At 46.6% G+C, this 24838-nt stretch overlaps 1 protein-coding gene and 1 long non-coding RNA gene across 2 annotated transcripts in view; one reads left to right on the top strand and one right to left on the bottom strand.

The window, feature by feature from the left end:
* Positions 1–462: 462 nt before the first annotated feature.
* Positions 463–8767, bottom strand: LOC144328853 (uncharacterized). The gene is made up of 3 exons (XR_013394146.1): positions 8439–8767; positions 2076–2503; positions 463–1127 (listed from the first exon to the last, which is right to left on the bottom strand). It is a non-coding gene; the product is annotated as an uncharacterized LOC144328853 (long non-coding RNA).
* ELOVL6 (ELOVL fatty acid elongase 6) overlaps positions 5998–24838 on the top strand; it is a 73556-nt gene continuing 54715 nt past the window's right edge. Inside the window, exon 1 of the mRNA XM_028742929.2 lies at positions 5998–6355. Coding sequence (XP_028598762.2) covers positions 6267–6355 — 89 coding nt within the window. The 5' untranslated portion in view covers positions 5998–6266. The remainder of the gene's footprint in view (positions 6356–24838) is intronic.

The raw sequence follows: 24838 nt of genomic DNA, 5'->3' as shown, positions 1-24838 counted from the left end.
TATGGTGTAGTGGTTAGAGTGTCAGATTAGGACCTGGGGGAGAGCAGGATTCTAGTGCCAACTTGGCCACGAGGCTCACTCCGTGACTTTGATCCAGGCAGTCACTCAGCCAAACCTACCTCACAGGGTTGTTGCCAGGATAAAATGTCACTATGGGGTGGGGAGAGAACTATAAACACCACCTTAATCTCCTTTGATGAAAAATAGGGTGTAAAAGAATTACGGTAAGTGACTAGGCTGCAATTTGAATCCATTAGCTGGGAGTAAACATCTATCTTAGTATTCTGCATAGCTATTCAAAGGCAAATTCCACTGAGGTCAATTGGGCTTACTCCTAGGAAGTTGGGCATGGGATTGCTCTTTCGCTCTCCCATTGACATCAATTAAAATACCTAACTTTTGAAAGAGGGAAGGCCAAAAGGAGGGCAAACTGTTTGTGTAGATGGACATGTAAAAATTAAATCACTGTCCATTGTTATTTATTTAAGGCATTTATACTGCATAATCATTAGCATTTCTAAGCAGTGTATATAAAAATAAACCATACAGAGAAGAAAACAATAAATGTTCATAATAAAACCAAACTTAAGCTGGAGCATTACCTTAAAATGTCTGTACCATGTGCCTGAAGTTCAGCAAGCAGAGTGCTTGTCTGACCTCAGGAAGGAATGCCACAGACATGTTCCCATAACACTGAATGCATGTCTTCTAGTTGTTACAAGATGTGCATGGGGGACCCACATACAGAGAGCAAGGTGCTTAAGAGGTTGGTGGCAGTCCAGCTTCAGGAATGCTTGGAAGAGACTGAATATATCTAAATCCATTTCAGTCTGGCTTCAGGCCTGGTCATGGCACTGGAACTGCCTTGGTTGCCCTGGTTGATGACATTTGCTGGGAGAGAGATGGGGGCAGTGCAGCCCCACTCTTTCTCCTTGACCTCTTTCAATACATTAACCATTATCCTTCTGGTGCAGCTCAAGGAATTGTAGGTACTGCACTTCAGTGTTTTCTCTTAGCTCCAGGGCCATTTCCATAAAGTTGTTATGGGAAGTCACTGTTCAGTGCCACAAGAGCTTGCCATCTTCTCCCACATTAAGAATCTTGTCCATGTCCTCTGGTTGCAGAAACTGGAAGGCAGAACAGAACATGAAAAGAACAAGTGGAACCAGGACAAGTGGATTAGAGCCTTTCTCAACTAGGTGTAATCCAGATGTTTTGAATGACATCAGCCCCAGCCCACACCTATGATTTAATACGTATTTAAGATGTGCCCAATAATCTGGTTATCATTTGCGGTAAACACAAATCAGAAAGGAACAAAGGTGTATCACATTAAGAGTCAGATCAGGATAAGCTGGACATACCTAAAGAAATATTAAGAAAACACCGATATTTATGCATGGAACAGTGCTATTCAGCCATCAAATGCCTGAATAAACAGGATGTTTTCAAATTTATCCTGATAATAATGATGGAGACAGCACATTACACAACCAGGGATCCACCACTGGGGCCTTCTCAGCTGAGGCCCTGCCAACTGTGCAGCCCATTGTAGCAGCAGCACAAACGAGGCCTCACTTGCTGAACACAGGGCCCAAAATGGTTGGGAAAGGTGTTCTTTTGGGTACTTGGGTCCTAAGCCATTTAGGGTTTTATATGCTAGTACTAGCACCTTGATTTGGGCCCAGTAGTTCACTGGAAGACAGGGCATTGCTTTCAGGACTGGTGTCACAGGGTTGCCCACAAGCAACAGCCTCCAGACAATCTTCAAGGGCAGCCCCACGTAGGCTACATAACAGTAGTCCAAGTGGAAGGTCACTAGAGCATGAACAACTGAAGCCAGGCTATCCCTGACCCAGAATGGCCTTAACTGCCAAACCAGCCTAAGCTGGGGTTAAGCACTCTTACCCACAAAAGTCATTTGAGACTCCAGTGACACGTTGGAATCCAGGAGTACTCCCAGATTATGAACCTGATTCTTCAGTTGGAGTGTAGCATCCCTCAAAACAGGATATACATCTAATTTCCAAAACGTGAGGTACACATGGGAACCACCCCCACACTGTCTTACTTACTGGATGAAGAACTCAAACGCCTCGTTTGGTTTCTGCTGAAAGTCTTTAATCCACAAATCTGATGGGTGCATAGGCAAGTGACAGGTTACAAGATTCAGCAGGTGCATAAAGGTAAAGATACATGTTGCTGTTGTTGGCATCCCTTTGTCTTGAGAGACAATGGTCAAACGGCTGTGCTGGCAGCACCATGGTGACCTCCCTGGGTAGCAGCTGGGGCAGTGCGTATGGAGGTCCTGGGCTGCCCAGACGACAATAACCCCCTCTTGGGCTCACTGTTGTGGTCCAAAGGAAAGCAGAACAATACATTTGGCACCAGCTTGGCTACAGGAGTTGCCAGAAGGAGGTGTACAAGATGCCATGCAACCTCCTTAGGGACTCCACCCTTGTGAAGGGTTTACTCCTTAGCCTTTTCTTCTCCCAAAGATATCCTGCAAAGCAGCAGAGGTTATGGGCCAGATTTTTCCTTCTCCTAGATGGACTACGTTCCCAGGTTGAAGAGCCCCACCTGCCCTTCACTCCCCCCTACAGGATGCATATAAACCACCTTCTTGACAACTGGGCCCGCTATTGGTCTCACCCACTCAAAGGGACACGGGTGGCACTGTGGGTTAAACCACAGAGCCTAGGACTTGCCGATCAGAAGGTTAGTGGTTCGAATCCCCGTGACGGGGTGAGCTCCCGTTGCTCGGTCCCTGCTCCTGCCAACCTAGCAGTTTGAAAGCACGTCAAAGTGCTTCCGGTGGGAAGGTAAACGGCGTTTCTGTGCGCTGCTCTGGTTCGCCAGAAGCGACTTAGTCATGCTGGCCACATGACCTGGAAGCTGTACGCCGGCTCCCTCGGCCAATAAAGCGAGATGAGCGCCGCAACCCCAGAGTCGGTCACGACCGGACCTAATGGTCAGGGGTCCCTTTACCTTTACTCCATCCCCCAGAGCCTGTCTTCACATGCTGGGCAAATCCCTAACTCAAGCTAAGATATTTATCCAACAAGCAACACCTTCATTTTTTGAAGGGCAGGCAGAGAGCACTTAGTGTGGCAAGCAGCTAGAGTCCTGGGACTGGGCAAGCAGATGGACACTCCTTCAAGTGAGTTGAGCTTACAAAGTTTGTCTGCACTGGTGCTGGGGTCCCCATGTCCTTGGAGATGGAGGTGGGACAGGTGTCAGCTCAGCATCCAATTTACTCTCCTCACTGGCAGGAGGCACTGAGGAGCAGCTCCACAACAGGAGGTATCTGAGATGGGGAGTCTGTTTCCATAGGGGCAGTACACTCCTCTGCCAACCTGCTTGGTCCCTCCCCTAGATCCAGCTCTCTATTCCCTGTAAATACTTGCACCCTCCCTGAGCTTCTTAGGGTCCCTATTGCATCTCCCACCCCCCACCCCCATGCTAGGATCCTCCCTGGGGTTATTCAGATCCAACTCTTTATTTCACACAGCTAAGGTAACTGAAATGGAATCTCACGCACAGATTTTCTTTAGATTAGCATTTGTGAAGTTGAAACAATGTTTCTAATCCACCTTTTTTTGTTTGTAATCACGGGCGGACTGATTGGAACTGGAGAACCAATTAACAGATTCCTGATAAGTGCTCTAAGCATGCTCTGAAAGCATGCTCTGAAAAAAATGGCTAACAGAACATTGCTTAAAATGTTCTAAAGGTTGGCTAACCTAGCTACTACAGTGCCTGCGGACTGGCGATTCTCACCTAGTACTGATGACCGAAACAAACTAACAAGACACAATCTATTTCTAGATAGGGAAGGATACAATTGTAGGCACTTGGTGCAGCTTGGAAACTGAGCATGATTCCTTAGATGCAAACCTGAGTTCAGTGGTTCCCCAGTAAAATGTGCAGCTACCTAGTTAAACAAGGCAAAATTAGGCAAATTTGTGGAGCCTAAGGCTACCAGCATCTACTAGGCATGATGTCTATCTATGTATCCTCACTTTCAGAGGCATTACATCCATGAATGCCAGTTGCTAAGAATCAAAGGTGAGCAGAGTGGCATCTGGTTGGCCGCTCTGAGAACAGGATGCTGAACTAGATGTGCCACTGGCCTGATCCAGCAGCGATCTCCTTATGTAGCTCCCTAGACACTATTTGCTGTGAATGCAGTGCTGAACATATGGCGAAAATAAGGGGAAACTGTGGGTCTTTTTTTGTTCATTCTGGGTATTTCCCCTTCATCCTTTCGCCCATAACAGAGTAGGCTTCGCCCAAGCTGTATGATGACATCATTTTTTTAAAAAGACAAGACAAAATAAAGAGTCACTACTCCTGCATTTGTATAGGGCAGTGAGGAAGAATACAAAGGACAATAATTTTATTTATTTTTCACAAAATTTAGATACTGATTGGTTGTTAAAAAACAACAACAACCCTCAAAGTGGTTAACAAAAAGAATAAAACAATGAAATTGTCAGTAAAACAGAGTTAAAAGCAACAATTAAAAACCTTCAAAAAAGAATGTGGTTTGTTGTTGTTGGTTTTGCTAAAAACAAGATTAAAATACATGTCAGCATAACCACATGTCTGGATAGACTTGCCTAAACAGAATTTTTTTTGTAGCAGTCACCAGAATGTACCTGCCTGATGTGAATAAGCAGGGTGCTCCAAAGTATGGCTGCCTCCACGTCAAAATATTTTCTTTACGAATGCCATGAGCAGGGCCAGCACAAGACATTTTGACACATGAGGCAAACCACAAAATGGCACCACCTCACCAGGGAAGGAGGGTTGAGTCTACACAACAAGATCAAGCTGGGGATAAAGATCTACACTGGGAACGGGGGGGGGGGGATAAAATGAACCCCAGCTGATGGTTGAAGGAATGGGAGGGGAAAGGTGGGTGCAGAATCCAGGAGACCCCTAAGGGTGGGAGGAGACCAGAAATGCCTCCCATTGGCTGAGAGGCCCCTATAGAGGGGGGCCTGCTGAGGAGGGGGCAGATCAGGCCTCTAAGGAGCGTGTCGCTGCTGTCACTGCCACTGCAGTAGCAGCTGTGGGCAAAACATTACCTGGAGGCTGGATCTGCTGCCCCTGTGGATCCTGCCGCCTGAGGCAGTTGCCTCACCTTGCCTCAAGAGAGGGTCTGCCCTGGCCAGGAGTATTATATGGTACCTGTAACAATGTCAGTGATACCGAAGGAAGATATTCCGCAGAGACTCTTACTCAGATCTATTCCCCAGATAGATCTTGCTCAATTGGTTCTTCCTGGCACTGGTGCACTCTTACGTGTTGGCATCTGTCCATCTCAAGAAACAATGGAGTGCACCTCCAGGGGTGAAGTTGAACCGCTGTGTTAGCAGCACTGAAATGACCTCCCTGGGGTGCAAGCCTGAGCAGTGTGCGTGGAGGTCCTGGGCTGCCCAGACAACAAGACTCGCCTCTCAGCCTCACTGATGTGGTCCAAAGGAAAGAAGAGGTATATGTTTGTCACCAGCGTGGCTGCAGGAGTTGCTGAAAGGAGGGCATACAAGGTGCCATTGCCATCCAATTGTCTTAGGGACTTAGGGTTTATTCCTTAGCCTTTTTTTCTCCTGAAGGTGTCCCACAAGCAACATTTTAATCAAGTTATTGGAATGATAGGAATCAAGGAAGGCTTGGAGAGGGAAGACAAGTTTAAAACACATCCCTAAAAAGTGTGTTGCTGCCAAGGTTTGAAGGCCAGGTTGAAGGTGTTATCTGATGTGCAAACTGAGCAGAAAAGGTCCTTCACAGTATGGAAGCGTGGCGTGGGAATCGCCTGCATGTGGTTAGGAAAGCAAAACCTTCGCACTGCTGCAAGCCCCGCCTCACCGCCCCTCCACCCGTTTCTTTTCTACCCACACTTGGAAGCTTGCCTAGTTAGGAAAGCCAACAGGAATGAATGGACTTGGGGAGGCTCTGAACGAGGGTTGGGCACTAAGACCGCCGCGGCTCCCTTTCCGCCCAGGGTGGATTGCAGAAGCGGAGAGGAGGAGAGATCTCCAGACACGAGAGGAGGTTATAGGAAGAGGATAAAAGCAATGCTACAACAAGGATATAGCTGAGAGAGAGAAAGAGGGGCGAAGAAGAAAAGAGAAGGTGGTGGATGAGGCCGTGTGGTGGGGATACCTGACGAGACGCTGAGCGGGGGGGAAAGGGGGGCCTTTCGCAGACCTTGTATTGTCAGCCAGGCGTAAGGAAGCTTCCCCTCCAAGATCGTTCCAATGAACATGTCAGTGTTGACTCTGCAAGAATACGAATTCGAGAAGCAGTTCAACGAGAATGAAGCGATTCAATGGATGCAAGAGAACTGGTGAGTGATGATGGTGGTGGCGGCGGCGGCGGCAGCTCCGGGCGAGCCGGTGCTCTCTGGCTGCGAGCAAAGCGTGTGCGTCTCCGGGTGATGCTCTCGCTCCCTCCCTCCTGCCGTGGCAAGGATTACAAGCGAAGGAGGGAGGGAGCGGGGCGAGCGGTGGCGGAGGGGAGAGAATGCAGATCGCCCAACGTGCCCAAGACGCCTCTGTGCGTCCGGGGCGCGCGCGCGCGCGCGTGTGCTCCACAGAGTGCATTATTGGCGTGTGGGTCGGCGCGCATCGCATGTAGGTAACGCTTTCCGTGAATGGGTCTAGTGTTGGGAAGCCTCCCAGGCTGGAACAAGAACACCACTGTCTTCTGGAGGAGACAGGCTCCTGTTGTTTATTTGGATGCCTATACTGTATATAGATATATTATATAATAGAGCACATCTCCCACATTGTTCCTCGTCCTTAGAAACCATCTGCTTCTCCAGCACCACCGTTTTGCATTAGGCCCTCGCTCTGTTTCACCCATTGCGCCCCATGCGTCTTTAATTCGCACCCTCTCTTCTGTTGTGACTCCTAATTTTACTCGGGGTCCTTTACCTCCCCCCACGCCTTACCATGCATGTTTCCTCTCCCCCCACCCCCTTTTGTATGTGTGTAGGAGGTGAATACAGGCTTGTTTCGATCCATGCAAAAATTAAAAAAACCCTCCTCGCTTCGTTGCTGATAAAGAAGCCCCCGCTCCCAGCATCTCTCGGTGGGGCTGGGATCACTTTTGCGTTATAGCCGTGCATGTAAGCGCGGGGTAGATTTCTGTGGATGGGTTTGGAGAGGATGATGAGATGAGGGGTTCCTCTTCCTGCCGCCGGTTGCCTGGAAGGCAGGGAGGGGCTGGGAACTTGGGAGCCGAGAAGTAGTAAGGCTGGTCACATTCAGCATTTCAGGTAAAGCAATAGTAAGAAGGGGAGAGGGGCAAATGTAAAATTATACGCATTTGCCGCTGACGAAGTGGCCTGCATCTTCTCTGACTCTGCCGTAGGAGGGAGTTTCTGCTCACAGCTAGACTTTAGGCTAGACTCGTCAGGTGCTTTTTTATTTTATGGCGGTTTCTCCCTCCCTGCTGCCGCGATCCCAAATCTGATCTCCATCGAGATCTCTTGCTACAATAAAAGTCTCGGGTAGAATGCCTTTGGCTTAAAAGTGCCTTGGATCCTGACAGCCTTCTCAAAGTAAACTTCGACTTGCCACCCCAAGAGGACTGGAAAATGCATCCTTTTTTTCCCCATTTTGAGGATGATGGTGCGCATCGGAGGGAGGAAAATGGAGGGGGGAAGCTTTCCAGACAGAGGCTCATAGCAACCCCCCGGATCTAGCCTGAGCCGGCCAGCGAGACTGTGTGTCTATGCGCGCGCGCCTTTCCTCAAACAAGCACATGCCGTTGTGGGCGAATCAGTGGGGAGACGGAGAGGGGAAATGAGGTGACGCCATGGGAGCCGCTGCGCGGACAGGGCTTAATTTTGAGTCCGGGCTCGGTCCCTGAAACTATTTTTGAAACGCCGGGACCATGCAAATCAAGTCGGAGAGTGGCCAATTCCTCTGCGCATGAGCAGAGCGCGCTCCCACGGAGTGACCCAGGCCGCCGGCACACCGTGGGAGGGGAGGGGCCGGGTTAGGTTGAGCCCTGGCATCTGTTGTCTTAGAAATTTCGCTTTGGAAGGAGATGGGTGGAGAAGGCAACCCCCTTTCCCTTCATGGAGGGAGAAGGATGGAGCTGATCGTGTGTGTCTGTGTCTCCTCTTGTCCTCCTGGCCTGCTTCTGCTGCTGCGACCTGCGGGGAGCCGCCATCCTTCCAGACATAAACACGTGCTTGCCCCTAGCCAGTTCATGCTCTCTCAGGTTTAAATCTGCCATCCCGCTCCGCCCCTTCTTCCTCCTTTAAGTAGGCCGGGCCTGCTGCTTTGGCAAGCCTGCAAGCTGGCGAGCGGCGAGCGCGCTTGCCAGGTAGCAGATTCGCCCTGGCGCGCCCCGCGTGCAAAATCTCTCCACCCCGCTCTCTTTCTCTCGGTCGTCACGCAGCATTCGCCTGTCCTCACCTGAACTGCAGCAGCTACATGAGGGAGGTCAGCAGATCGGTGGGGTGAAGTGTCTGGGTCCTCCAAGAGCCAACGAGGGCACCGTTGCACAACGGTGCCACGAGGTAGTCATCCCTGCTGGGGTGAGGAGACCAGTCTGTGTGCTGATCAGGTTGGCATGCAGGCAAGTGCGCGGCTCGCTACGATGCTCCTTTCCACACCTGGCACAGATCTGCCAGACGATCGATTTGGAACTCTCCTCAGACGAGGTTGCCAACTGTCTAGATTTGTCTGTTTGCATTCTTGGCCCCATTTCACGGCGGTTTGACCTGCAGCAGTCATCAGGTGAGACTTGGGGGAGGGGGGTAGAGCCAGACGTGATCACCTGATGAGCAGGTCAAACTGCTGCCAAAGGGGACATGCCAAAAAAGAGATACTCTTTGTCTGGCAGCTTAAATATTCTCCCTGTCTCTCCCCCTGTCCTCCTCTACTGTGTGCAAACTTTTGACTTTTAGTCAACTTTTGTACTTCTTTTAGCCAGCAAACATTTGTTGTGTGAGCTGTGGCCCTCTCACTTTCAGGTAGTGTGGCAGCCTTTGCCAACCTGGTGCCCTCCATATATTTTGGACTACAGCTCCCATCAGTCCCAGGCCAAATTCATAGACTCATAGAGTTGGAAGGGACCCTGAGGATCATTTAGTCCAACCCCCTGCAATGCAGGAATATGCAGCTGTCCCTGACAGGGATTGAACCTGCAACCTTGGTGTTATCAGCACCCTCCTCTAACCAACTGAGCTATCCATACATTTAAAGTGCTATAAGGTAAAGGTAAAGGTACCCCTGCCCGTATGGGCCAGTCTTGCCAGACTCTAGGGTTGTGCGCTCATCTCACTCTATAGGCCAGGAGCCAGTGCTGTCCGCAGACACTTCCGGGTCACGTGGCCAGCGTGACATCGCTGCTCTGGCAGGCCAGCGCAGCACACGGAACACCGTTTACCTTCCCGCTAGTAAGCGGTCCCTATTTATCTACTTGCACCCGAAGGTGCTTTCGAACTGCTAGGTTGGCAGGCGCTGGGACCGAACGACAGGAGCGCACCCCGCCGCAGGGATTCGAACCGCCGACCTTTCGATCGGCAAGTCCTAGGTGCTGAGGCTTTAACCCACAGCGCCACCTGCGTCCCTTAAAGTGCTATAATACTGCGCTAAAAAAGCACGGGTCCCCCCAAAGTATTCTGGGAGCTGTAGTTTGTCAACAGTACTCAGTTGTTAGGAGATGCCTTCTCCTCTCACAAAACTGCCTTCTCCCCTCACAAGGAGTTGACAATGCTGGCTGGGGCTGATGAGAACTGAGGTCCAACAACATCTGGAGGATCACAGGCTCCCCCACCCTCTGGTTAGGGGGAGTGTAGTCCTGGTCTTTGATACTATCAGTCAAAACATCTTTCTGGTTAATAGGAGAGCTGAACTGGGACTTGGGATATAGAGTATATCCTGTTCTAGATGGAATAGTATACCCCTTGAAAGACTCAAGTCCATAGCTGGTGCAGAGAAGGCATGTTTTGTACATTCATAAAGACTTGACCAGCTTGGAGACAGGAAGGAAAAAACAGTTTCACCATATAGTGGTACCTCGGGTTAAGTACTTAATTCATTCTGGAGGTCCCTTCTTAACCTGAAACTGTTCTTAACCTGAAGCACCACTTTAGCTAATGGGGCCTCCTGCTGCTGCCGCGCCGTCAGAGCACGATTTCTGTTCTCACCCTGAAGCAAAGTTCTTAACCTCAGGTCCAGTATTGGACCACTTCGACCGGATATCCTCAGCCGATGTGGATAGACTCCTCCGAGGTGGAAAGCCCACCACCTGTCCTCTTGACCCGTGCCCATCTTGGCTGATTAGAGCATGTCCAGACGAGGTGCAGGCCCTCCTGGGGGATATCATCAATTTGTCCCTTGGCACGGGGACATTCCCAGGGGAACTGAAGGAGGCCCGCTCTTAAAGAAAACATCATTAGATCCTTTAGATCTATCCAATTACCGCCTGGTTTTGAATCTTCCGTTCCTGGGTAAGGTGATTGAGAGAGCGGTTGCTGAACAGCTTGGTGGGCTTCTGGATGAAACATCGGCTCTGGATCCATTCCAGTCCGGCTTCCGCGCTGGTCATGGGACCGAGACGGCTCTGGTTGCCCTAACAGATGATCTTCGTAGACAACTGGATTGAGGCGGGTCGGGGCTGCTGATTCTTCTATATCTGTCAGCAGCTTTCGACATGGTCGATCACGAACTTCTGGACCACCGCCTTGCCGACGTGGGGATCCAGGGCACAGTCCTTCAATGGCTGCGGTTGGGGACAGAGGGTGGCGCTTGGGGGGGAATTGTCATCGCGCCACCCCTTGGTGTGTGGAGTACCTCAGGGTGCGATACTCTCCCCGATGCTTTTCAACATCTTTATGCGCCCCCTCGCCCAGCTTGTTCGGAGTTTGGGGCTGGGTTGCCATCAGTATGCCGATGACACCCAACTCTATCTGTTGATGGATGGCCATCCTGACTCAGCCCCAGACACACTGACCAGATGTTTGGAAGCTGTGGCTGGATGGTTACGTGGGAGCCGGTTGAAGCTAAATCCTTTGAAGACAGAGGTCCTGTGGCTGGGACGGGGCAATATGGGATTGGGGGGGGCAACTCCCATCTCTTGCGGGGGCGCAATTAGTGCCAGCACCGTCCGTTAAGAGTTTGGGTGTAATCTTCGACACCTCCCTTTCCATGGAGGTGCAGATTGCAGCTATAACAAAGGCGGCATTTTTCCATCTCCGCCAAGCTAAGCAGTTGGCTCCTTACCTCTCTCGCCCTGACCTAGCCACTGTGATCCACGCGACGGTCACCTCCAGACTGGATTATTGTAACTCGCTCTACGTGGGGCTGCCCTTGAGACTGACCCAGAAACTCCAGCGGGTGCAGAATGCTGCAGCGAGACTCCTTACGAGGTCTTCACTGCAAGATCACATTCACCCGGTGCTATACCAGCTGCACTGGCTCCCGGTGGAGGACAGGATCAGGTTTAAGGTGCTGGTTTTAACCTTTAAAGCCCTATACGGCCTAGGACCCTCGTACCTACGGGACCGCCTCTCCTGGTATGCCCCACAGAGAAATTTACGGTCTTCAAATAAAAACATCTTGAAGGTCCCAGGCCACAGAGAAGTTAGGCTGGCCTCAACTAGAGCCAGGGCTTTTTTGGCTGTGGCTCCGATCTGGTGGAACACTCTGTCACAAGAGACCAGGGCCCTGCGGGACTTGACATCTTTCCACAGGGCCTGCAAGACAGAGCTGTTCCACCAGGCCTTTGGCCAGGGCACAGCCTGACTCCCTCCCTCGGCAATCTTCGTGGAGCTCTGGCCCAATGGTTGCCAGTGGCTTGAATTAATTAATTTTATAATGAATGATTTTAGAGTGTTGTTTATGCTGTACTTTTGTACTTTTTATTGTTGTTAGCCGCCCTCAGCCCGGCTTCGGTTGGGGAGGGCGGGATATAAATAACATTTATTATTATTATTAACCTGAAGCACTATTTCTGGGTTAGCGGAGTCTGTAACCTGAAGCGTATGTAACCCGAGGTACCACTGTATACAAATCTATGTGCCAGGGCACATCACTTTCCAAAAATGGGCCTCACATTAGGAACTCTAAGCTGAATTAAAAATCTGGTTCTTCTACTGACACTGAAAGCCTAGCTGAAGAAAAAAGTGGTGTGATCAAATCGTCAAATAGATTTGAGGCACTTCTCTTTCAACAGAAACACCTTTATAGAAATGGCATCAATGTACCACCTTACTGTTAGCTACTGAAAACAGATGGAATTTAGCTCAGTTTGTGCTCTCAGGCCCTTCTCCACAACTCCATCCACATCCTTTCCCTCTCTTTTCTGGATGCCACTGTGTCACCTCCTGCTTTTGTCACCCACTATATTTTACTTCTTCAGCTTGTGTCTGTTGGCAGCTTCATACATGTTCCCCAGGTAGCGTGCCACCTTGCAGTCTGTTGCTTATCTTCTGTACCCCACATATCATCATTGCTAGCACACCTATGCTCCAGTCTGTATCTTATTTTTGACATCTGCTTTGTATCTCACTCTTTCAAGTAGTCATCACTGGACTAGACGACTCTCAGGGTCCCTTCCAACACTACATTTCTATGATTCTATGTATTCTAGTTTATGGCCTCTCTATAGTCTTCTATAGTACTTTGCCTCATTGTTTGCAATGAGCTATCCTGTTCAACCCATCTCTGCTTTTTTATCTGTTGCACCAACAAGCTCTCTAATTGTTTTATCCATTTAGGAGGGAAGGGAAGGGATAAATTATTACCCCCATCACTGATTTGCACACAAAATTTTGTCCAGATGTCTTTCTCCTATATCTATAGTAAGCATTTTATCCACTTCTCACTAACAGTAGCAGAATGGCTGAGAGCTGGACAAGTATCAGTACCCAACTCTCATTTTTTACTCACTTTGCCAAACAAACCTGTACTCTGTTAGGTGAATCTTCAGAATTTTCTGTGTGACCTTCGAAATTTATTGGAAAGTAACACAAAAGAAGTCATGGGTGGATGCTTCTTCTGTTTCCTATGAGGAAGGGTAGCCTTGAAAGGTTGGAAATTGTCTGGTTTTGAAAAAGATAGTCTCTGTTGCCTCTGGTAAGTTTCCTGGAGTTTTGTAGGGCTGGGAGCAATATATGTTGAGCTTCACACTGCTCACTAAAGGGGGAAATGAAACATTTCAAACTTGTGCAATAATTACATGTGATACTGATGCTTATTGTCAGATGATATTTGCTGCTAATATTTAGTGATTGTTTACATTGTAATGAGCTTGTGCTTTAGCTTCCCAGACATTTCCTTAGGTGTACTAGTCAAACTCAAGGAGTGTGCAGGTTCAGTTAAAGAATTACACCAGGTATCTTTCAACTACTTACGGTATGTGTTTCATAGTAAATATTATTGATTTGCAACATGGTACTTACTTCTAATCAGAGGCATATCTAAGGATTGGGAAAACCAGCTGCCCGAAATGTGTCTTTAATTACCTGTGTAAGGTGGTAAGTTTAGGCAAGAGCTGAGAGCTGAGTGGTAGGAGAAATGGCAAGGCAGTGTCTTCATCTTCTATGTGTTGTCTTCTTCTTCTTTGCCAAGTCAGATTGTCTTCCATAAACACAGTTTTAACAGTGAGTCCACTTGGGATGGGTTTTTGGAAGATGCCTGTGCATGAATTTGTTTTATTTGTGTAGATCAGTGCATGCTGACCAACGCACAGTCTTCGCAGTAAGGCTCTATTTCAATGGCATAAGTATCACGACGACCGGTAGATTCTTTTCTGCTGCAGCCTTCATCTGCCTTCACAGCCGTTGTAACATACCGCTTGTTATCATCCGCCTGTTCTTCCATTGAGGACTTCTTGGGTCATTCTTTATCTAGCTTCTCCCCTTTGACCTTACTGTCTTGGGTGACCCTGCTGGGAGTACGAGACTCCCGGCGGCTTCACTCACAAAGGGTCATAGGAACGTTCAAGCTCACTCACCACGACAAGGTGATGATCTAGCGAGTGAGAGTGTGAAGGTAGACTGTGGGATACTATGGAGTGTGAAATATACCGTATGTGTGCGGCATCGTGGTGAGATAAAATGTAGGAGAAGCTTCCTTTCCTTCTTGCACTGTAGCACAAAGGCATGCTTCCCCTCCCTCCTCCTCCTCACTTTGTCCTTACCCTGGACTCTTCAAGTACTTGAGTTCTGTAACATGTAGCAATTTCTGGTGTGGCTGTTGTGGTTGATTTTTTTTTTGGGGGGGGGAGGGATTCTGATACAGTTCCTTGCCAAGGAACCCTAGGTATGCCTCTGGTTCTAATACTAAGCAATTATTTTTAATAGCTAGGTCACACTAATAAAAAAAATAATCAACTACCAAATATTTGTTAAGCTAAATGAAGTAGATTACTTTAGAGTATTACAATGATTGGGCAATACATGTTGCATTCCAAGATTATTAATGTAGAACTATTATTCAGTACAAAAGTGACTCAGCAGGTAAACTCTTTTTGTAAGTAGCTTTGAGGTTATTTTTACAATAAAGTGGTGTACAGTATCAGTTTTATAAAATAAACAAGTCAACTACAGGGACACTTTGATTTACAGTGGTACCTTGGTTGTCGAATTTAATCTGTTCTGGGAGTCCATTTGATTCCCGAAATGGTTTGAAAACCAAAGCGTGGCTTCCGATTGACTGCAGGAGCTACCTGCACTCAAGATGAAGCCGCGTCGGATGTTCAGCTTCCAAAAAACGTTTGCAAACCGGAACACTTACTTCCAGATTTGCGGCGTTCAGGAGCCAATTTATTTGGGAGCCAAACCGTTCGAGAACCAAGGTACCGTTGTATAAATCTGTATTCTCAGCTAGGCTCTGATGTGCATCTTTTATGAGTGACCTTGTAGGGATCATACAACTGCCTCTGTTTCTCCAGCTGTAACATGAGAATAACGCTTACCTCGAAGAGGATTAATTTCTTATTGTTTCTGGAACTCTCTGCGAACAGGGAAAATGCAGAATGTGGTGTTGTGTATTAATAAAGAAGAAACCACAACCCTCATTATGAAATCCCTTGGGTATCTTAATTCGCTGCAGAAGTTTACCTGCTGGACTCTCAGTAATAGCAAGCTCTCAGTTTTGCCTCATGGGGGAACTTAGTGCTTTTACACTGATTCCTTCCAGTTTCAGGTATTAGATCAGCCGCAAGTCTATATCAAATGTGTGACTTTGCGTACTGTGTTAAAGGGCCCCAGTGAAGCAAACCCTTAAGCTTCATTTCATAATGCTTTAGGATGGGGTAGAAAATGGAATGGAACCGAGACTCGGGAGATGTTTACTAAATTCCTTGAAAATACTGGAAAGATTGAGGAGGGTGCGCAGGAAACTGGTCCATCTACCTCAGTGGTGTTTACACTTAGTACTGCAGAAAGGTTTCGCCCAGGTTTTGGATGGGTCTTTTCCAGCCCTACCTGGAGATTCCAGGGATCGAACCCGGAACTTTCTGCATGCAAATGTTTCCTACATTTCTAGCGACTGCTTATTTTCAAGATATCCAGTTTCCACTTCCACCACCACCCCGCAGTAAAGAAGAAAGATTGCATTATTAGCAAGGGGTTGGAATTCTAGGCATGTTTGCTGGGAGATGAGCACTATTGAAATTAATGGAATTTATGTATGCAAGGTGAGAGGTAGGATTGTACAGGAAAGCTATTATTGCCATCCATGCATCATGGGGGGGGGGTCTCAAGAGATGAGGTTGCTCTAGGCATTTAGCTTCTCCCCATGGTGTGAAAAGCTGATTGTGCTGGGTTCAAAATCCATAGCATGTAGAGCATGCTTCCCTCTTCTAACTCCCAAAGCAAGTGTGGCAGGGGGCAGAGCTGATGAGGACTGGATGGCAGGACCAGTTTTACATGAGCCTTAATGCCCTTGCAATATTCTGTTGCCTTCTTCCTCCTCCTTGCAGCCCAATGCCCACAGATCCCTGGCACTAGACACCCGTTTCTTGCAAATCCTCATGCAGTGCAAAGATATTCCAGTCTATGGGACCTTTGCAAGAATTGCCTTTCCCCAAACCAAACTTACAGCAGCTGATCCACATTTCATCATGACTTTACTCCAAGGAGCTCAGGGTAGTATGTACAATTCTCCCTGGACAAACACTTTGAGCTCACAACAACCCAGTTAGGCAGAGAAATAATGACTGATCCATGGTCACCCATTCATAGCTGAGAGAGATTTACACATGAGCCTCCTGAATTTAACAGGATCACTACCCTGCTCTAATAATCGGACACTTCATATTTTAAATTCTCTTGCCTTGCGGCCTGGCTAGTTAGTTTTAACATTGAACATTTCCTTTTGCCATTTCCTGTTTAGAGTGAGGGGGGACCAATTCTCTCCTCTTTCCTCAGCTACCTCTATAGAGTTTAATTCCAAAACACAAAGTTCTTTCCCACCATGGCGTATATTATTTTTAGTTTTATCAGTACTTTGTCAAGGTCATGGGTCGGCAAACTAAGGGCCGCAGGCTGAATCAGGCCCAATTGCCTTCTACCGTAGATCTGGCCCGCGGACGGTCCAGGAATTGCCGCGTGGATCGCCACTGCACGCGTTCTTTCCCTCTCCCTCTCCCTCCCTCTCCCTCACATGTGGGACTTTTCTCCTCAGGGATGGAGCAATCTTGTGCCACGCCGGGTGCTGTCAATGGCAGGAGTTGGCTCACCTGCCTGCCCACCTCAGCAGGGCGACACTGTGAAGGGGGCGTGTGACGCCGGCTGCTGAGGCATTCTCCTCCTGCTGCTCCTCCCTCTCCCTCAGTCTGCCCTTCCTTCCTTCTCTGCGCCCCTTTTCTGTGCTGCTTCCTCACACACTTTCTTCGTCACCTCCTTCCTTCATTCCTCCCATGGCGTTCAGGCAGGTTGTTGCGTTGGCCGTGGCTGCTGCTTGCTGGTTGGGGGGCAGCTCTGTCATCTTCTCTGTGGTGCCTCTCAGCAGCAGGTGGTGGGTAAAAGCTCTGGTGACGCCCTGGTTCCCCAACCTCCATCCACGGCTCCTCTGCCAGGGCTTCAGCTTCTGTCTTCGCCGGCCAACGCAGCCTCCTACCCCGCCATGGTGTCTGGCTGGCTGGGAAGCCCAACTGCGGCTATTGGGATGATAACTGGGACAGGTAAAGCGAAGCATCTTCAGGCCTCTTTACAGGTGGGCGAAAATCATTCATTTTATTTCTCTTCAAAATATAGTCTGCCCACCCCCAGGTCTGAGGGACAGTGGATCAACCCCCTGCTGAAAAAGTTTGCTGACCCCTGGTCAAGGTCATAGACTCAGTAGAGGAAGACTATTTTTCAAACCTAATCCCTCCCCCTCTCCCACATTGCTCACAAATATCAGTTTTTAACAATTATATGTTCAAATCTTTGCATCCATTCACATCAAAATAATTATAAAATCCAACATAGTAATATTAAATAGATTTGAATTGCTAAAAACTTTCCTTTCCACAATCATAAGTCGTCTTCTTCTTTGGCGATCACTCATAGCCGAGTAAGATTGTCTTCCATAAATACGGTTTTAACAATGAGTCCATAAGTGACTATGGATGACAAGGTGATGATCCAGCGAGTGGGACAACCATAAGTTGAAGGTTTAAGACAGTGGTGTTGGGGCTCTCTGATGTTCCCTTTTCTGTCTCTCAACACTGTGCAGTAGCTGCTTTTAAAGTCTCCTATATTAACAATCAGTGAAGAGTATCTACTATAGTAAATCAATGTTATTAAATTTATTTTAGTCAGTGTTCACAGTAAATAATCTTGTCCTCTTCTTTTGATCTTGATTTTTAGCCAGCAAATGCCTTTTAAGTACATAGTTGTAAATCTGTTAATTTTGACATCATCAGAGTAAATCCCAAAGTACTTTACCAGAAGTAAAATAGTTTCTAGAGAGTCAATCTGTGGGCCATCAGTGAGTCTGTAGAACCCTGAGACACCCCAATGCTCCTCTTGTGTTTTTTGGGGGAGGCATGTCACCCTCTCGCTCTTCCCCTCGCTCTACGGAGCCAAATCTTATAGAGCCATCAGATTCCCAGTTCAATCACCATGTTGCGAAGTCCTCTCCATTGTCATTGTCAACATAATAACCAGCTGTCAGTCTTGTCAGCATCTGCATGGGGATTTGTGGGTGAGGAACAGGGAAGGGAACTATCTTGCAATTTCAGGCTCCCTCCCTGGCTATTCGGCAACAAATGGAAGCTACTTTAAAGCCACAGTGGATTGCATACTACCATTGTACAACCAACACAAGTATGTTAGCATACTATTAATCCTGTTTAAGTAGAGGCTCAATAAGATCAATCAAACAATTTCTGGACTAATTTCAAAAGATGACCTCAATAAGGTCAGTAGCGTGTTGCAAAATGTTTGATGGAGTCAAACATTCCATAACACGCTATTGATCTTATTGAGGTCAAGTTTTGAAATTAATCCAAAGTTTCAGGTAGACTTCATAAGAGCATAAGAAGAGCCTGCTGGATCAGGCCAATGGCCCTTGTAGTCTAGCATCTTGTTCTCACAGTGGACAACCCGTTGCCTGAGGGAAACCAGCAAGCATGACCCGAGCACAAGAACACTGTCCTCTACCATGATTTCCAGCAACTGGGGTTCAGAAGCGTTGTTGTCTCCAACTGTGACAGCAGAGCATAGCTATCATATCCAGTAGCCATTGATATCCCAGTCCTATGAATTTGTCTGATCCTATATCAAAGTCACCCATGTTACTGGCCATCACTGCCTCCCATGGGAATGAAGGCTATACCTGTTTTATAACTGTAATGGTGTTATCTGTTTTCACAATTGAATTTTCTGTTGCAATCCACCCTGGGACTTTGGGATGAAGGTAAGAACTGTTTTCCCCCAACATAAATACAGTGGTACCTTGGGTTACATACGCTTCAGGTTATATACGCTTCAGGTTACAGACTCCGCTAACCCAGAAATAGTACCTCGGGTTAAGAACTTTGCTTCAGGATGAGAACAGAAATCATGCTCTGGCGGCGCGGTGGCAGCAGGAGGCCCCATTAGCTAAAGTGGTGCTTCAGGTTAAGAACAGTTTCAGGTTAAGAACGGACCTCCAGAATGAATTAAGTACTTAACCCGAGGTACCACTGTAGATACATAAAAAATACTAATCTAATTTTACCAATTGGAAGTAGCTCCTATTGGTGATGTTCAGTGGAGTCAGAGGATAGAAATGAGCTCAAACACACGGCCTTTACAAAAATATGGAACATTCCCAAATGCGTTTTGAAAAACAACAGCACCAGAACATAATCCTATTTACCAGTATTTTGTTTATACACTCCCTTCTCAAAACGACATGCCTGTGATCCCAGTGAGGTTTATACACATGAGACCTGAGACAAAGCTTTGCAGTGCGGAGTGCTCCTGTTTAGGGTTCCATATCCTCTTCCAGAATATTCCAATTCTTCCCCTCCCCACGCCTGGTTTTCTACCTGTGTGAAATGGAATTGTGTGCAATAGTGTGATTATGCTTTAAAATATGGGTGGCATCTGCAGGGCTGTCCCTACCATTAGGCAGAGTGAGGCAGCTGGTTGCCTCAGGTGGAAGCTGGAGTGTGTTACCAGGAGTCATTCATCATGCCATGCATATTAAGCTAGCCGAGTCTTATTTTCCTCTTTTGGATCTGCGAACCCTGCGGCTTCTCCACACCTACTGACACCTTCCTCTGTCTTGTCTATGGGTAGTGTTGTTTTCGCCTCCATAAAGATAAATAGATAGATAAATAAATAGATAGTTGGGTGGATAGATTCCAAACTGCTGCCATTGCCTTGTGGTCAAAGCTTTAGGACCTGAATGGAGCAAATCAAACTGTTTTCTTGGGGTGGGGTGGGGATTATTAATGTACAGTGGACCCTTTAGTTACATACCACTCTGGATACATAACTTTCGGGTTACGAACGTTTTGCCATGCGTGCATGTGCAGAAGCGCTCTGTGCACCGTGCACATGCACAGAAATGGCACCTCTGCCTACGGACTTTACGGGTTGCGGAGAGATCCCTGGAATGAATATAATTCGTATCCGGAGGGTCCACTGTATTATCTATGGAACATGCTCCCCCAGGAGGCAGTGATGGCCACCAACTTGGATGGCTTTAGAAGAGGACTAGACAAATTCATGGAGGAGAGGGCTTTCAATGGCTACTAGCCATGATGGCTATGCTCTGCCTCCACAGCTGGAGGCAGCAATGCTTCTGAATACCAGTCGCTGGAAACCATGGGAGGGGAGAATGCTCTTGTGCTCATCTTTCTGCTCCCTGGTTTCCCACAGCCATCTTAGCAGCCACTGTGAGAACAGGATGCTGGACTAGATAGGCGATTGTCCTGATCCTGCAGGAATGCCAGCGCCTGTTGCTATCAATTCAGAAAGGTGGAATGGCGCTGGTTGTGAGAAGGGGAAAGGAGCACCTGTCCATCTGCGGAGGCTCATATTCAGTGCTATCTCATGGTCTGTCCTTTTCCCCACTTGTCGCAGCTCCTCCTTTCTCAGATTCCAAACCTGCAGCCAACGAGCTTATCTACTTTTTCTTTTCACAACACCTGGTTGCTGCACAGACATAATTGGCTAGTATTGCAGAGTACATATTGAGTACATATTGAGAAATATTGAGTAAATCCAACACCTCGTCAATACTGCACTAGCTCACACTTCCTACTCCAGGTTTTTGACACTCTTTAGTTGACCTGGTATAAGGTTATTAACATAAGCACCACCATCACCACGATGATCACCATTATCATATATTTATACCCCACCTTTTCCCCTAATAGGATTCAAGGTGGCTTACAGGTAAAAACAAGAACTGCCAAAAACATAGAAAAAACAATCCTTCAATATATATAGAATTAAAACTATATACTTATATAAAATCTCTTAAAACCAGATAAATAATTACAATAATGCAGCACAGTACCAGCCTTTCCATTAAAAGCAGTCAGTTCCCAAAATCTTGTTGAGCAAAGACCTGGGCATCCATACTCAGGGCTGAGTGCAGAAGCACACCCAATCTGTGTTTTCAGAGGGAGTGCTACCCCATACAACGCAGGCCGAATCTCTATTCCCTGTTGCACCTTCTGACTAACCTGGATTGTCTGGATTAAGTTTCAGCTTGTTGACCCTCATCCAGGCCATTACTGATGATAGACACCAGTTTAGAACTGAGACAGCTTCCTTGGATTTAGGTGGAAAGGAGAAAAGGAGCATGCAGAACCCTGAAACTCTGGATAGCCTTTCCCAGAAGTTTCATGTAAATGGTAAATAGCACGGGGGGTGGAACAGAACCCTCTGTCCAGTTCCTGTCTTAGGTCAACCACCCCTGCTGATCAAAGCCATCTCTGTCCCATAAACAGGCCTGAAACAAGATTGAAATTGATCTAGATCAGGGTTTCCCAAACTTGGGTCCCCAGCTGTTTTTGGACTACAATTCCCATCATCTCTATCTGGCAGAAGCAGTGGTCAGGGATGATGGAATTGTAGTACAAAAACAGCTGAAGACCCAAGTTTGCGAAACCCTGACCTAGATAATCCATCTGCTCCAGAAACTCTTGGAGCTGAGATGCCACCACACGCTCCCGTACCTTGCCCAAAAATGGGATGTTGGAGATGGTCTGAAAGTTATCCAGTACGGTGGGATTCAAGAAGGGCTTCTTTAATAGAGGTCCTTTAGGCACACTGGAATTATGTTTTGGGGTTGCTAGCACAAGTGCACAGGACACCTCAGATCTTTCCTTTTGCAGTCTTTAATCAAACATTCAGCAGAGCAAACTCCTGTGCAGAGCAACCGTCTTCTCTAAGGAGGCATATAATTATGCCCAAAAGTTCAGCCATGCAGTTGATCCGATTGCACTTCTTGCAAAAGATGAGTTACACAGAGTTTGCACACAATAAACTTAACACCATCCTAGTTGAAAGGGTCTGTAAAATAGATTTCGAAGCTGCTATTCAGACAAAACAGCTACAGAAGTATCAAAAATTGGTCGGTGACTGCAGAATTAGTTTGTTTTCTTTCTTTTTTTTAAAAAGGAAACCAAGCAAACCACTGAGCAAGCAACAACACCCCACTTTTTCTTTCATTTGTACAGACTGTCAGCTTTAGGCTATCAGCAGTAAATGACAGTTACCTCCCTTGTAATGGTCCATCCAGTAATATTTGTCTTCTGATGTCTGCTGATGCAGGGCACACCAATAGGAACTCAGGAAGTCTGTGCTGACCGCTCAGAGAGAATTGAGTGAGGTTATGTCATCAGGAGGGGAGGGGGTTGGTTTGAAATGCCATGAAAACTTGACTCTTCTCTTCTCAGAACATCCATGAAGCATTCAGTATAGTTTTGCCCTGTAAAGCTGTATTTTTAAAGACTCATTTGGATTTGGATTTGGATTGATATATTTGTTACAGCTCTGAAACTGGCTGCAGTTTCCTTCTCTCTCTCTCTCTCTCTCTCTCTCTCTCTCTCTCTCTCTCTCTCTCACACACACACACACACACACACACCCACACACCCACACACACACACTTAACATAAGATCAGAGTTCTTTATACAAAGTGATGTGAAAACTTGCTTTAAATAAGTGTACTGCAAATGTGTTTTCTAGGAAAGCTTGTTCCACAACAACAGCCAATGGATTTTGTTTTAAAAGAGGCAGTGTTTAAATAATAAAAAAACCACATTTGATTCAAAAGCCTAGGCTAAGTTTATACTGTAGTGCTCTTTATAAACAGGCATGCGAGCTTACTCCCTGTAGCAGTTTGAAACCAATTAGTCCTAGTAAGAAAAAAATATGGCTTTAAAAAATTGAGTATTACTAATTGGAGTATCAGTGTAACAGAAAAGTGGTGCATGAAAAAGAAATTGAAATATTAAAAAGGAATGTTCTTGTTTTTATGTGCGCTGGTGGGAAAAATACGAAACTAAAGAGATATTTGAATAGATATCAAAAGTTTATATTTGCATTTATTTTTCTCTGTACAACAGAGCAATCTCTCTAATGCCCTTTTCCTCAGCTTTCTAGATCAATAGCAGAAATGTCAAATCTTTCCAACTCCTCACACACAGAGTTGCAACAATTTATGCTGTTAAGTGAAAAAGCCATTTTTACTTTGATTGTGTAGTTGGTGACAGCCAATCTTGGATACAAATTAGGGCAACTTCCAGAGGGCTCTAATTTAGATCACTGTCAGCCAAATCCAAGCCAAAGCTCTTCCAGGATGAGAAAATTTGAATTCAACGGATCTTGAACTCAGCCAGGGCTATGTTAGTGTAATTCCCTCACCCTGGCTCAGCCAGGCCTCAGGCAGTGGAACTTATGTTGAAGTTAGTCCCCAAAAGAGGTGTTCTGGAGGTGTGGCAAAGGCGAAAGGAGGCAAGAAGAGACACCTATTCCAAATCCTATTCATCTTAGCAATGTGATCCAGGGCCTGATCCTCAACAATTGGGCCCACACTCACCTGCATGCTCAGTCAACAGTAGCTCCTCCCAAATGCTCCTGAGTGGAGTTTGGGTAACTTAGGTCAGCCTAAGTTACACCATCTTTTATAATAAGTTTTGCTGAATGTGCTTATTTATCAGCACAATTTGTAACTTGCCCTTCCCCAAAGGTCCCTGGGAAGGAATAAATATATAATTAAAACAATAATTAAATATCTATAAAAAAATGTCACCATCTGCTGCCACCCTGCCCCAGAGTGAAGAGCACTGCAAGATGAGCAGCATGCAACTTTCAATTGACCTGCCTTTTGTAACTCTCCGGTTTTATGGCAATAGCTGATGACAGTCTTTTGTAATTGCAGCTCAGTTCTCAGGACCAGAAGACTTACTACTGCTCCCAGAGTACAATTATTGTAACATACAGGGTGAACAAGAATAGAGATAGGCAGGGAACAGGACACCTACAGAACTCTTCACTCAGATTCATCACTTAGCCTATTTTCTGACACTTATTTTGGGACAAAAGTGGCTCAGTTGTCTGCTCAGATCACTGTTTGGAGGACTGGAAATATGTTGGATATGTTGTCCGTTTGAGCTTTTCCTCCCCTCCCCTTCTCTTCTTGCACATACTGATTATTTCTTCCAATTTCTGGTTTCCTCTAAACCAGGTATCTTCAACCTTTTCTGACCCAGGACTGACTTTTAACCCAAACATGCATTTGGGGACCCATTCTTAATCTTTCACCATATATTTGCATGGTGGTGATGCTCTTGTTGTGACCCACCTTGGATCAGGCCATGACTTACTAGTGACCCTCATCCACATGTTGAAGATCAGTACTTTGCTATGACATTCAAATCAAGCAATCTATGGTGAGTGCTAAACCCAAACCATAGTTTGGAGGCAAGTGCTAACTACAGCTGTCCAATTTATTTTAACAATGTCTAAACTGTCCTGTATCCGAAAATGAATTTCAAGGCAGTGTACAAGAAAATTTAAAATCTCCAGGTGCGACATAAAATATAACCAGTAATGCCTTAAAATTAATAGGAAGAAAACCAGCTAGCCAGTTAAAAATATCGTAATTTAAAATGCCTGGGCAACTAAAGGTTTTAACCTTTTACAATTGTCACAACAAATTATAGTTAGAGAAACCTGAAAATGGTGGAGGAAATAGACTTGTGAGAGGGAATGAAGGTGTACATGAATCTGCTTAATTGTTTAGAAAAGCCATCTAAATCAATGACTGTTGCAGCTTGTGGCAATGCATCTCATAAACTACTATTGTGTTGAGCAAAGAAGTACTTTTGGTTTGGTTTGCCTTGAACCTACTTCCAATTAGCTTT

Source organism: Podarcis muralis, chromosome 9 (assembly GCF_964188315.1).
Source record: "Podarcis muralis chromosome 9, rPodMur119.hap1.1, whole genome shotgun sequence".
In the NCBI taxonomy this organism is placed as follows: Eukaryota; Metazoa; Chordata; class Lepidosauria; order Squamata; family Lacertidae; genus Podarcis; species Podarcis muralis.
The sequence above is the reverse complement of the archived record's forward strand: the minus strand, read 5'-3'. Positions and strand labels throughout refer to the sequence as shown.